The sequence below is a fragment of the Achroia grisella genome, unplaced genomic scaffold (genome assembly GCF_030625045.1).
Source record: "Achroia grisella isolate CSIRO2021 unplaced genomic scaffold, CSIRO_AGI_Agris_v1 utg903, whole genome shotgun sequence".
Lineage (NCBI taxonomy): Eukaryota > Metazoa > Arthropoda > Insecta > Lepidoptera > Pyralidae > Achroia > Achroia grisella.
In genome coordinates, this window is record NW_026713061.1 from 1,990,521 (window position 1) to 2,004,564 (window position 14,044).

Here is a 14,044-nt window from a genome sequence, read left to right on the forward strand (position 1 = left end):
ACCTTCGATATCCTCATACGATAGGGTTAATAGAGGTTAATAACATTTTTTTTCATTTTATTTTGCTTTTAGGATATATATGAAGCTTCTTGTTAATATTGTTGTATAAATATGGTCCCAAAAAGGGAAATAATTAAAAAAAGAAATAATTTTAAAAAATAATTGTGAGAGATGCAGTATGTATTTTGAAGGTAAGATTGCTATAAATTACAATTCCTAAATATTTCAAATGTGTAGTCTGTTCTAAAGTTGGACAATCACAGCAAAAACTATCTACTACTGTGCAGTTATATTAATGTATCTTTAATTTATACTTATTTAACGTTTCTGTATTGCGAATAGAGAAGCAAATATATTTGGTTTTTTCAATATTCACAGATAGTAAATTATTTCACATATCTATATGTTGTTACTACATTTAGACCTTTTTTGCAATATCATAGACTTCACTCCAGTTATCTCCTGTGAAAATAAGTGCAGTATCATCAGCGTAAGATATTACTTTACCCTGTATTAGTTTGGATGAACAAAGGTCGTTTATATAAACAAGAAAGAGGGTAGGGCCCAATATGCTTCCCTGCGGATTACCATGTGTTATAGGTAGATCAGTACTGCTATTAAGTTCATTCAGATAAATAGCTTTTGAATAATTGTAATTGTTTATCTCTTATACCCACAATTTCAAGTTTATAATTAATTGAGATTTTGGTATTGTATCGAATGCCTTGGCTATGTTATTTGTTATAAAATCTGTTAGTGAATGTAGGGCATCTGATGTTGATTTACTGCGTCGAAAGCCAAATTGATTTTCGGAAAGTATATGATTTTTTTCAAGATAATTAATGAATCGAACATTTATATAGCTTTTCGAGAATTTTTGAGATTGCAGGAAGTAAAGATATTGGCCTATAGTTACCAATGTGTCCCCTATCACCATTTTTGTAAATAGGAATTAAAATTGATTTTTTGAAACATCTAGGAAACATTTCTTTTTTGAAACACAAGTTAAAAGTGAAAGTTAGGGGAGGTATAAGGAAATGTCTCAACTCTTTCAGCATCTAATTTGAAATTTTATCCCAACCAGGAGAACATTCAGATTTTAGGTTTATTATGATAAGCTCTATTTCTATTCAAAATTTAAAATATCTTTATTCATGTAGGTCTATTACAGACTCTTATGATATGTCAAATCTACCGTCAGTTCGGAATGATTTCGAGATGAGAAGAACTGACAAGAAATTTAGTTCGTATTTTTTAAATGTTGTACATATTTACAATAATACTATTTCATTCAAATTCAAATTTGGGAGAATAGAGTGACCACCAGCATATGTTATATAAAAAAAAAATCAAAAAATCTAATCAGTGTTCGCAACCTGAACAGACCAGTCCCCACAAGCAGCACCCGTTCACGAGTATGACGGATGAGCCAGCCATCATTGCACTCAACCATATTAGAGGGAGCACATCGACCCGGCCCACCACGTCGCCACAAGTTTGAACTTTATAGCGAGCGTGACTGACTGTTTCAAGTTACTCCACTACGTCATTTATATTATTTACAGCATAAATGGTACCAATCACAGTTTTCACCCATTACAATATTTAATTTACATTATTTAAATTACAATATGTCATTACTAAATTTAGAATAAGTTTCTTTAGTGTTTATTGCCAAGCTAAGCTAAGTTTTTGTGTCAAGGGTACATAGAAAATACCCTGACCAATACAAACAACCATATTATGAATACAAATGTTTGTACCGTGCAAAGAACCGAACTCGCGAGCGACTATCTGAATTAAGGCGGTGTGCAAAACCGCTAGGCCATCAAGTAATAGCAATTGTACTGCCTTAAGTGAATACGTACGAAATTTTTACTTTTTATTTTTATTGCATCGATAATTTAATTTTTTTTGATTTAATGATAATCGCAAATATTGATAATGATGATTAAATACATGTTTTATAGTATAGGAGGCAAGCGAGTTTACGACACACCTGATGGTGAATTTGATGTATAGTTGCCGGGTGAGTAGGGGGAGGAATTAGGAATGGAATAGAAAGGTGGAGGATAGGAATGCTATAACACTTAACGCCGGTGTTTTGAAGAATGAGGTGTTGTATTATTGACGACATTGATGGTCTAGTGGTTTAGCACACCGCTTTACTTCCGATGTTCGTGGGTTCGAATCCGCGCACGGTACAAACATTTGTATTCATGAGTATGATTGATATTTATATCGGTCTGATTGTTTTATATGTATTTAGTCTCTATAAAAAATATGAATTTATCTTAAGATTAGTTTATTTATATGACGAGAGACATTTAATGACGGGAGTTCACACTTGTAAAAGTGAAACACGTAAATTATTCTTTTAAACAGTTCTTTAGTGGTTTTGTGAAATAATCAATACATGCAAGTAAGTAATATTTTACTATAATTAAAATTAAAGTATTTTGGAGCGGATTTTAGAACAATTTTAATTTATTTTTATATTTTATGGGTCGAGGGGTAGATTTGACTCCGAGAAAAAAATCCGAGGTTAAAACCCTTCTCCTACACACAAATCACTCTCAGAGGATGATAGCACAACTGGCCGGGATATCGAAATCTGCCGTCAATAAAATAAAAATAACACAAGCTCTACTATTCTTGAGACAAGATGGCGTTGTGTGAATTGTTCAAGGATATTATATTGTATTTCCCATTCGTGCTCTACCACTTAAAAATGTGATATTATAAAATGAAACGGTCGAGTTGCCATGAATTGCAATGATGTTTATGCACGATTCAGCTCCATGTCATAAAGCGAGGAGTGTAACCAAATTTTTGGAAGACCACAACATTCCAGTTTTACCTTGGCCTGGCAATTCTCCTGATATGAATCCCATAGAAAACTTGTGGGAAATTACCAAGGCGGAAATTGCTAAGGAAATCATAACTGTAAAACTAGTTGAAAAATTAATAAATGTATGGTTTCACAATAAATATGCTAAACAGTGTATTATATCAAATTCATGTGACTTGTTTATATTTTCGTTGTTCAAATATTAAATTATTATAGTCTAAATTCATTATAAGATATGTGTCTGATATTATTAAATATAATTAATAAAGTGACGTTTTTAATTAATTATGACCAATGTTTTGTTCAATTTACTGTATCTTGTATTTATTTTAGTCGCGACGATGGCGTTGTGTGGCAATACCACTTAAAAATGTGGAATGTTGAATGATATGGTCAATAAATATTAATTATATCAAATTTTCTTGCGCCGCCGCGCCGTTTTATATCGGACGATACACAGCAGGCAAATAAAGCGCTATTGATGATGCTTGCTATAAATTAATGAAATTATTTTACTACATAATCATACAATATATTTATTGACCACTAGCTAACTAACGCAACTTCGTCTCCATCACACTTACTTGACATGTATCAGTATATTTCGCTCAACTTACATTATATCTTATATGTTAATCTGATGTATAAACCTTGATGTTACGGAGCTTCGACTCCGGTTCCGTTAAGTCGGAACTTCCGATTATTATTACACCTTCGGTTCCGACTTCGGCTGGGATACTTTTAAATCGGAGGTTTTAATCGGAGGTCGAAACGTAATATAGCGGCGAGGGCGGCCTGTGTCGACTGTTATGAACAGGTTCATACATGTCGCGCGAGGAATCCCGCCGACCTCCGCTACGTGCACTCAATCGTCAAAGAGAAAAGAGAAGACTAAAAGTCGTCGAAAAGAGAAAATTCATTGTTTTGTACGCGACTCTGGATCTAATATGATACGAGCAATGAAACTCGGCGACATACCTGATGTCAGTTGCACTGTACATCAGTTGCAACTGTGTGTGCGAACATTGTTAGATTGTGATATATATAAATATGCTAATTTTGTGATGGAAATAATATGCTAATTTTTTTTCATTGCTTGTGTTTTATTTTATAATTAAAAAAAAAATGATTAAAGAATGCTTTATAAAATTATAAAAATTCTTTCTCATGCCACCACTTCTGACCCTGCCTCCGACTCCGATTCCGATTCCGATAAATCAAATTTAAAAACTCAGACTCCGACTTCGGTTCCGATAAAACTACCTCCGTTACATCCCTAGTATAAACTATATTACTGTAAAGTGTCATTAAAATCCGTTCATTCGTTCATTTTGCGTGAAAAAATAACAAACAGCCATTAGCCATCCATAGTTTAAATTTAACTTTCTCGTATTAATATATATCTACATGAGATGTCATGAAATAGTCATATCGTTTATGGTTGTTTATAATCGGTAGCCGATTGAACTTGAAATTTGTAACCAATTTACTTATTTATTCTTTCTTCCTTGTACAGTTTATATGTGTAATATATTACTGTAAAGTGTCATCAAAATCCGTTCTGTAGTTTTTATGTGAAAGAGTAACAATCATCCATTCCTCTATCCAACAATACTCACAATCTTTTGCATTAGTAATATTAGTAAAATTATTTCACTTAATTACCAAATGAATCAACAGCTTTTAGTTCATAGAGTATAATATATTTTCGTATACCTACTTGGTATCACCTTATTACATAAACTCTATAGCCATATATAATAAAGTTTAGTTTAGCCATGTTGTTGTGGTTATAGTTTAAAAAAAATAATGTAGTATTGCATTGCAACTTACTCCTGATATACTGATATTTTAATTAACAATATCTAAAGACAAACTATGGATGCATTTATATATGTAATTTGAATGGCAAATAAGCTGGCAGCACCTGATGGTTTCCACTTCCAATCCAGAAGACTAACATGCGGTTGAAATAGCTGAAACTGAGACTCTACTTTTTTTGGTTTGTGTACCTGTACCGATAGTACAGATGTGCCTTTAGCAGACAGGTGCAAAAGTAGGGGTGTTCTAAATTTATAAGGTTATATTAACGTCTAATTAGTTTAGGATTTATGGCGTCGTTACTGTAAAAAATATTCTCTTTTATTTAGGCAATGGAATTAATGGAACATAAAAGCTATTTTTTAAATTAATCAACATTATTGATACGTTTAATACATAAAGAATTAGAAAGAGTAGGTGCCCCTTTTTTTTGTTATATAAACAGCCTTTGTTTGTTTTATTGTCAATAGGAAAGCCTTATGGGCGATTGGGACGGCGGCAACGCGGCGGCGGCTGTGTGCCCGTAGAGTACGCAGTGCGCAGGGCGGGCGGGGCGCGGCGGGCGGGCGGGCCGGGCCGTCGGCCGAGCGCGCAGTGCTCCTCGCGCAGGACCGGAGTGGTGTTCACTCGGCGGCGCGCCACGGCGCGACATGCCCAGCTGATGTTTATTTATACCGCGAGCTCGGAGGAGGGTGCGCGCGGAGGGCCCTCCCCGCGGCATCTCGGTGCCGCGTGATGCAGCCGAGCGAGCTTGCCGACACCGCGCACGCCGCTAGCGGAAACCCCCCGCAGCGTGGCCTCAACGGTGGCCGTTTCGACTTTGACGATGGTGGTACATATTGTGGTGGTTGGGAGGACGGCAAAGCCCATGGCCATGGTGTGTGTACAGGACCGAAAGGACAAGGCGCCTATGCCGGTTCCTGGCACTTCGGCTTTGAAGTTTCCGGTGTCTACACCTGGCCCAGGTGAGAAAGTGACTTCGCCCGGGCCTCACACATGCCCGAGCGCAAATCCGCGTCCGAAGCCGCTCCAAAAATAGGCTGCTATTAATAATTGAGTTCGGTGTTTCGCTAGAAAACGTGTGTAAAGGCGGTGAAAGTGCCTCATGGCTCAATCGTGACGAAAATATTCATATCGATCTGTTAGCACTGATAACGACACGTGATAACGGAATGATGTCCTCTGCGTCAATTGACTTGTCATTGCTACAAGCAGATTCATTAAGATTCAATAACACCATCTAAAGTACGCCATGATTGTATAAATTGTAATTGAGAACAATATGATGCAGCTGTTAAATGTCCTTGTCCCGAGGTGACGACATATAGAATCATTCTGCTGATCATTTCAACGAGCTGCCGTAGGTAGTTAAATTAGGTAACGTGACGAAAATCAGAGAGCAAAGTATTAACAATGGTATCCCAAGATAGTTACGGCGTTCTTTAATTACAAAGAACCAAAGAGTGACCGACCGCATAATTTTAATTCAGTGAATCATTTTAAACCGTACAGATGCCAGACAAATATCAGTTTATTACTTCGGAGAAATTCTGATTGGATTACTAATAACATATAGTTACTATTATTTTTGTAGATATAAATTATTTTACGATATTTTCATTGCTGTACGTCTGTTATTCTTGCAAGATATAATAAAAGAAAAATATGTTAATTGAGATGTATGTATAAATTGAATGTATCATATATAATGTAATTGGGAACTAAAAGTTTTTTCTGTTTCGATATTCACGGAAATCATCGGTCAGTATCTTAAAAGTAGAATTAAAAAATAATAAATCTTATAACCAAAATTAATAAGTAAGATGTAATAAGTGGGTAGTTATTAAAATTAAGAGTTTTGATCTTACTGTTTACATTGAGTTGTAGGTTTATACATATAGTTAGTTCGGTAGTTATACAATAAAATGCACCGCCTCTTATATATTATTTATGACGAAAATACCAGACCAAATTGTAACATATCGCGACAAAAGATTCAATAGTTTCCACTCTTCTAAGATTTTTCTGCTACTTTTCTTATTTTGATAGCACGTTAAGTTACATATCGCTTAAATCAGCATTATGATAATGACTAGTTGTAAAAATACAGAGATTACACCACGATACATAGACTTCAATCGGATTGTTAAGGATAACTAAAAAAAATACTGATCACATTTTTATCAAGTTATACGAGGAGCCTACTAGAAACACCAGCGTTCAAGTAAAAAAATCGCTTCATATAGAAAAATTTCTGTGCAGCAGTGAATTGAGAACTTCTTTTTTTTTAAGTAGGTTGAGAAACAAATGAATGATTGTTGAACTTTTTATTATGACCACATCAACAAAATACATTGTGTACTCTTATGGTAGTTACAATGAATTTTGAGGTATAATATTCCATTCTATGTCTATTCAGATCAAGGTCGGCCGGCGACAGAAGCAATCGAAAGTAAAACTATACTGTAAATTATAACAATTATCTTATATATCAGACGAAATAAGACATGCCAGTTAATGAGTAATGGTAGTATGACGTGCAAAAGCTTTTAAATGTGGCTTAGTTGAGACGACCAAATCCTTTTTCTGACCTGCTGTCTGACCATACCATACCATATGGTATGGTCTACGACAGGAGCACTACACGACTACGCTTGTACTACTAGGTAAACCTGAAATTATGTATATAAGTAAAAATTAAGCCTATTCCCCATGATCACGACATCACACCTGAGTGACTTGATAGAATTCGGTAATTATTTTTGTGTTTTTATTGTTAAGAGAAGCTTTTTATAATAGAAAAAAATAAGAAAGTTTAGCGGAACATTAGAAAAGTTAATAAGGTCGTACTAAGTATGCAATGTTCAAAATTAATATTTATAGTTAAGACAGGGTAACGTCTGTCGGATCAGCTAGTTTATAATAATTATTGAGAAGTTAAGTACTTTACAGTGACTCAGTTTATATTTGTGTGACATTGATCTTTGTTAATAGGGAAAGTGACGTAAGTCTCGGCGCCTTCCTAACTTTTGAAAATTCGCGATCGAAAATTATGGTGTTGGAAATTTCCAAGAGTAAATCACTTCTAAACTTTAAACAGTAATATTATAACGAAGACAGCTTGAATAAGTTTTATTTGTACTACCTACTATATGAAGTTACTATCAAGTAGAGTGAGGATCGCGCCCACTAATTGTCAGTGACACTAAAAGGAAAATTAAATTAACCTAGGTTAGTAAATTGCTCGCATAACAAAAAATGTTCAGCATAATGGAAATAGAATAACATACTATGTCCTTGACATACCCCTACTATAATTTGATAAGCTTGCTCTTCTTGAGTTTCTTGTATATAAAGACTACCACTAAGTACACCTCTGAAAGATTACCGTTAGTGGGTAATTTGTACCCTGTTGTGTACATTATACAAATTTGAACACCAGTATCTCCTACACGAAGAACGAAATTTAATAGGCAATTGGGCATGACATCAACTTGTTGTATTCGCATTTATCAAATAAATTTATTTTATTTTGGAATATATTCATATAAATTGGTTACAACTCTTTGTAGAGAAATAACTGAGTTTTTATCGTTTTGCTACATAATGAGTAGTTGTGAGTAATCAACTAAATTTAGCTATATCCCTAGCCCATTACTTAAACATGTTCACTTAGAAATTTCTGAGAATGTGAAATAGTCAAAAATGTAATGTAATTGGTCATAAAATTTAACTGAATTTTGTTAAATTTTGTTCAATTTGTGCTGTTATTAAATATTATAGGGATATAACTACCGAGATAGGAACAAAAAATGTATGATTATTCACTGGGTCTATTCATGTTAATAATATAATACACGCTAAATGATTAAATAAATATAATAAAATAAATGGTATATATCTCTGACAGAATGTGTTGCATGTGCCAGGTCTTCCGGTAATCTCTCTCAGCTTACTGCTTCAACCCACTTTCATCAGGTCATTGCTCCATCTAAACCGAGGACAGCCCGACTAACAATTCGATTTTTTGCGTCCATTTTAATAACTTTATATCAATCCTTTATACATATGTAAAAATCCTCTATTTATTATTGCAAATAAAATATGTCGCCCGCATTGTGTATCGATCAATGTAATGTGAGACTTTGGGAATATGATCTGCTAACATAATCCTATACGCTTTATAGTCGGTACTGAAGTGTAAATGTCTATAGTGATTTTGCAATAGAGTACAAATACTTATTATTACTACGTAGTTGACTATGTACCAATAATAAGTATTAAAGTATTGAGTCTTTGTCTGTAACTTTATAGGTTTCTTATTGGAATTCCTATAGTTTTGCTGACTATTATATAGATACCTATATCAATTTTGTCCAAATCTTATATACTTAAAGGTTATAGAATTAAGGATTTCTATACAACCTGTATGGAAATTCCTATTAACTCCTTTGGAATCATAGGAATTTAATTAATATAATTTGATTGTCACAATTACAATGATAGTTGCTAATCTTTTTAACAAGTAGAGACGGCTTTATTAATTTTTTTTGGAAATAAGAGAAAGCAGCAGCAGATTAAATATTAAAATATATTAAAATGATAAAATTTTCATGTTGACATTACAAACATTACAGAGATATTCAAAGTGACATATACATCACAATCTTACAGGACGACATTGATAAAAGTTCCTTAATTATCGCTTGAAGGAACACCGCTCCTCTACTAGCTTCACTTAAGCTAATATACTCCGCCTCGGTGGACGAAAGCGAAACGCAAGACTGTTTATAACTACCCCATGATATTGTGTTATCGCCATACTTGAACACGTATCCAGTGTAAGATTTACGATCAACATCTGAAGCCCAGTCTGCATCTGAGTATCCCTCAAGAATAGAATTTACATTCGATTTCTTAAATACTAAAGCCTTGCGCTTAGTTCCTTTAAGATACCTTAGAATGCGCTTAGCTTGATTCCAATGAAATTCTGTATAACAACTATTAAACTGACTTAAATAAGACACAGCAAATGAAATATCAGGTCGCGTAGTTACACATAAATAATACATTAAACTGCCTATCAATTCTTGATATGGAAATTTGGATGTAGAATTATAGATCACAGTATTACAAGAACTCTCACTAGAACTAATATTGGTTATCATGGGAAATTTTACACACTTGCAGTCAGTCATACCAAAACGATCTAATAATTTATCAATCCGATGTTCCTGACTAAGTTTGATGGAAGTTGCATCACGCTCTACCTTTATACCTAACATATTTCGTACCGGACCTAAGTCTTTAATTTTAAAATGTTTCAACAGAGAAGATTTTAATGTCTCTGCCAAATAGTTGTCATTATAAAATACAAAAAAATCATCAACATATAAAGCGATAAAAATAATAGACTTACCAATTCTTTTTACAAAAATACAGTCCTCTTGTTTACACTGTACATATTGCAAAGAAAGTAATACTTCTTTTACCTTTTGATGCCAGGACCGCGAGGCCTGCTTCAACCCATAAACAGACTTTCGTAGTCTATACACCTTGTTTTTATTCTCAGGCATTCTGAAACCTTCTGGCTGTTGCATATAGATTTTTTCGTGCAAATCACCATTCAAGAATGCTGTTTGGACGTCTAAGTGATCAATTTTTAGATTGAATTCCACTGATAGAGCCAACAATAGTCTAATAGAACTGTGACGAACAACAGGTGAAAAAGTCTCGGTGTAATCTTCACCATATTTTTGAGTAAAGCCCTTAGCAACTAACCTAGCTTTGTAACGTGTGATGTTACCTTCAGAGTCGCGTTTCAATGTAAAAATCCATTTATTTTTGACTACATTTTTGTCAATTGGTTTATCTGTAAGCTCCCAAGCTTCGTGTAGATTGAAAGAGTCAATTTCTTCTTGCATGGCTTTTTGCCATAGTTCTTTATCTTCACAACTTAAAGCTTCATTGACAGTACGTGGCTCTATTGGTTTCATCACATTACAATTTTTTGTCATATTACAGTTAGGTCTTGGTATACGAGAACGTAGGTTATAACGATGACTAGTGGTCTCTGATGTAGAAGGTTCATCAGTCATTTGTTCATGCTCCGCCTCAACAGGACAACTTGGTGATTCGGCAGTAACAGATTGCTCCGCCTCAACAGGTACATATTCTGACTCCGCTTCTAAGGGCATAGTTGGCAGAATCTCCTCGTCACCATGATCTGTTATAAAAATAGGTTCAAATATTTGATTTGACATATTTTTGGAGGCACTTCCTGGAAATACAGATTCGTTGAAAACAACATCACGTGAAGCAACGATTTTATTGTTCTCAGGATTAAACAGACGATACCCTTTTACATTGTCATAGTAACCTACAAATATAAGTCTCTTACTTTTTGGATCTAACTTTTTACGTTTGCAGTCATCAATGTGTACAAATGCTTGGCAACCAAAGACATGCAGATTCTTCAAACTAACTTTTACATCACTCCATACTTCCTCTGGTAGTTTACCAGAAAGTCTAGAGCTGGGTGACCTATTAATAAGAAATGCCGCTGTATTTACAGCTTCTGCCCACATCTTATTGTCTAATTTAGCATTGTACAGTAAACATCTGACTTTATCCAGTAAAGTACGGTTCAATCGTTCAGCTGCACCATTCTGTTGAGGACTATAGGTACTGATAGCTGATGGACGATTCCTTTATTTTTGAGAAAATTTGTCAGTTCTGTATTAAGGTATTCGGTCCCATTATCTGACCTTAAAACCTTAACTTTACTATTACATTGATTCTCAACTAATTTAATAAAATTCATGGTATACTTACACACATCACTCTTATTCGCAATCGGGTAAACGAAAACTTTGCGAGAGTAGTCATCTAGGAACGTGAGTATATAACGCTTCCCTCCGAGTGAAGTAGTCGGCATCGGCCCACAGACGTCAGTATGAATGAGGTCTAGTCGTGCCTTGGCTACCTGTTTATTGGGGTTAGTCACGAAAGGAGTACGACAATGCTTACCCTTAAGACATATATCACAAACAACTTTCTGAGTAGTAATCTGAAAATCAATGTCATTAGCAACCTTCTTCAGTAATGTTAAACTATCAAAGTTTAAATGTCCTAATCTTTGATGCCATAATAACATGTCTTTAGAAGTTAATGAATTTGTCAGATTAGCCCTACCGACAGTGACATTAAGTGTATAAACTCTCCCAGTTTTCTTAAATGTTAATCGTATTTGACCATTTTTCATTAAATTACATTGTTTATCAATTATTTCCAAAAGGTTATGGACTAAAACGCGTAAAAATATTGTTAAAAATATATTTGTGATATTCGAAAATGGGTGAGTCTTCAAGTTCGACAATTGCAATGGAAAAACTGAAAGGTACCATTAATTATCGAGATTGGGCATTTCAAATGCAGAATATACTCGTATTCGAAAATTTATGGCAATACGTTACTGGAAAACCTGATGCTACCAGCGATTCTCAAAGTGGAGACGGCGTAAGCAGTGAGCATACTCGCAAAGAAGAAAAAGCTCGAGCTAGGCTCTGTTTAAGCGTCGATAAGTCATGTTATGCTCATATTATACAAGCGAAAACCGCTAAGGATGTATGGGTGGCCTTGAAAAAGGCATATGACGACACTGGTTTACATAGAAGGTTGTCATGTCTTCGAACTCTATGTTCAATCAAACTAGAACAATTCGAAACCATGGAAACATATGTAAATGAGATTCTGTCGCTAGCTGATCAACTTAGCAGTATGAAGAAACCATTAGATGATGAATTTCTTGCTGCTGTAATGCTTCAAGGGTTGCCTCGGGAATATGAGCCTATGATCGCAGTGGAAGCGTGCTGGGCCCATAACCTTTTGGAAATAAGAGGAAGCAGCAGCAGATTAAATATTAAAATATATTAAAATGATAAAATTTTCATGTTGACATTACAAACATTACAGAGATATTCAAAGTGACATATTCTATAAAAATGTACAAACACCTAATTCTACGATGGCCAGCATTATACTTCCAACAATTTTGCATATACCTAACTGTACTTAAATAATAATAATAATAATCTCAGGACAATTCACACAGCGCCAACTAGACCCAAGTTACGCTAGCTAAAGCTTGTGTTATGGGTACTAGACAACTGATACATATAATACATAGATGTATTGTTTTTGTAAATACATACATAATATACATAGAAAACACCCAGACCGATACAAACAATCATACTCATGAATACAAATGTTTGTGCCGTGCAAGGAATCGCACCCGCGACCATCGGTCGTAAAGCGGTGTGCTAGACCGCTGGACCACCGAAGTCGTCAATTTAAATAAAATTAAATGATAGCACTTTGTAAATAAATGTCTAGATTTACATGTTATAAATAATACAGACTTTTTCATTTCAGTATTAATTGATTCTACTAACATTTGTGTATGTTGTATGTAAATATATTGAAAAACATTTCGCAAAATTTATTCGCATTCGCAAAATTCCTATAAATAGATACATCAATACATACCTAATAATACCCTGTCCGTTTGTAATTAAGGAATTCTTAATCAACCAAAAAAACACGTTTAGTAATATCAAGGCAGTGAACAACTAAATAGCCCAAATTAATTGTTATAGTAATTTTCCATTCATTAAATAAAATACAGACAGTACTGTATATAAATTACACTTCTACACCCGTACTAAGTATGTATATTATGTAATATATATAAAAAATATTAACCACTTTGTCCATAACTAACTATCTGTTAGTGTGTCCATAACTAACAGATAGTTATGGACACATGCCACTCTATGTCCATACAGTGCTAATATTTATAATGATGCTAACTAATAAATAAATAAAAAAAATATTGTAGCTCTATGTAGTAATTTACTCCCTCAATTGTCAAATGGTTATCACGATGAAAAGACGTAAAGGCTTCTTAGGAAGTATACATCTTTGTCCGTACAAAACAAAACTGTACATATTGAAATATATAATAATTGATAGTATATATTGTAACGGAAGATAATAGTTTGTTCTTCAAATACATTTGCTGATACGCGTCATCTACTGTTAATTGTACTATGATTATGATCTTGGCACGAGTGCTTTAAGTTAACAAAGTTCTGTCGCTATGGGATGAACGAGTTCTTAGTTAGTAAGAACTAAAATAAGATTTTACAATATATTAGACAGACAATTAACAATTTGTAAGTATACTGACAAATTAATTTTACAGACCAAAGTAACTACGGACAAATCAAAGAAATGTTGTCCCACCCTAAAAATAACACAGTCACAGACATGAGTATAGATACAGATTTCGCCATTAATATTATATGA

General features: G+C 34.1%; 1 protein-coding gene across 1 annotated transcript in view; it reads left to right on the forward strand.

Moving 5' to 3' along the window:
• Positions 1 to 5,266: 5,266 nt before the first annotated feature.
• The window catches only part of LOC131853543 (junctophilin-1), a 31,033-nt gene continuing 22,255 nt past the window's right edge, over positions 5,267 to 14,044 (forward strand). Inside the window, exon 1 of the mRNA XM_059204462.1 lies at positions 5,267 to 5,637. Coding sequence (XP_059060445.1) covers positions 5,408 to 5,637 — 230 coding nt within the window. The 5' untranslated portion in view covers positions 5,267 to 5,407. The remainder of the gene's footprint in view (positions 5,638 to 14,044) is intronic.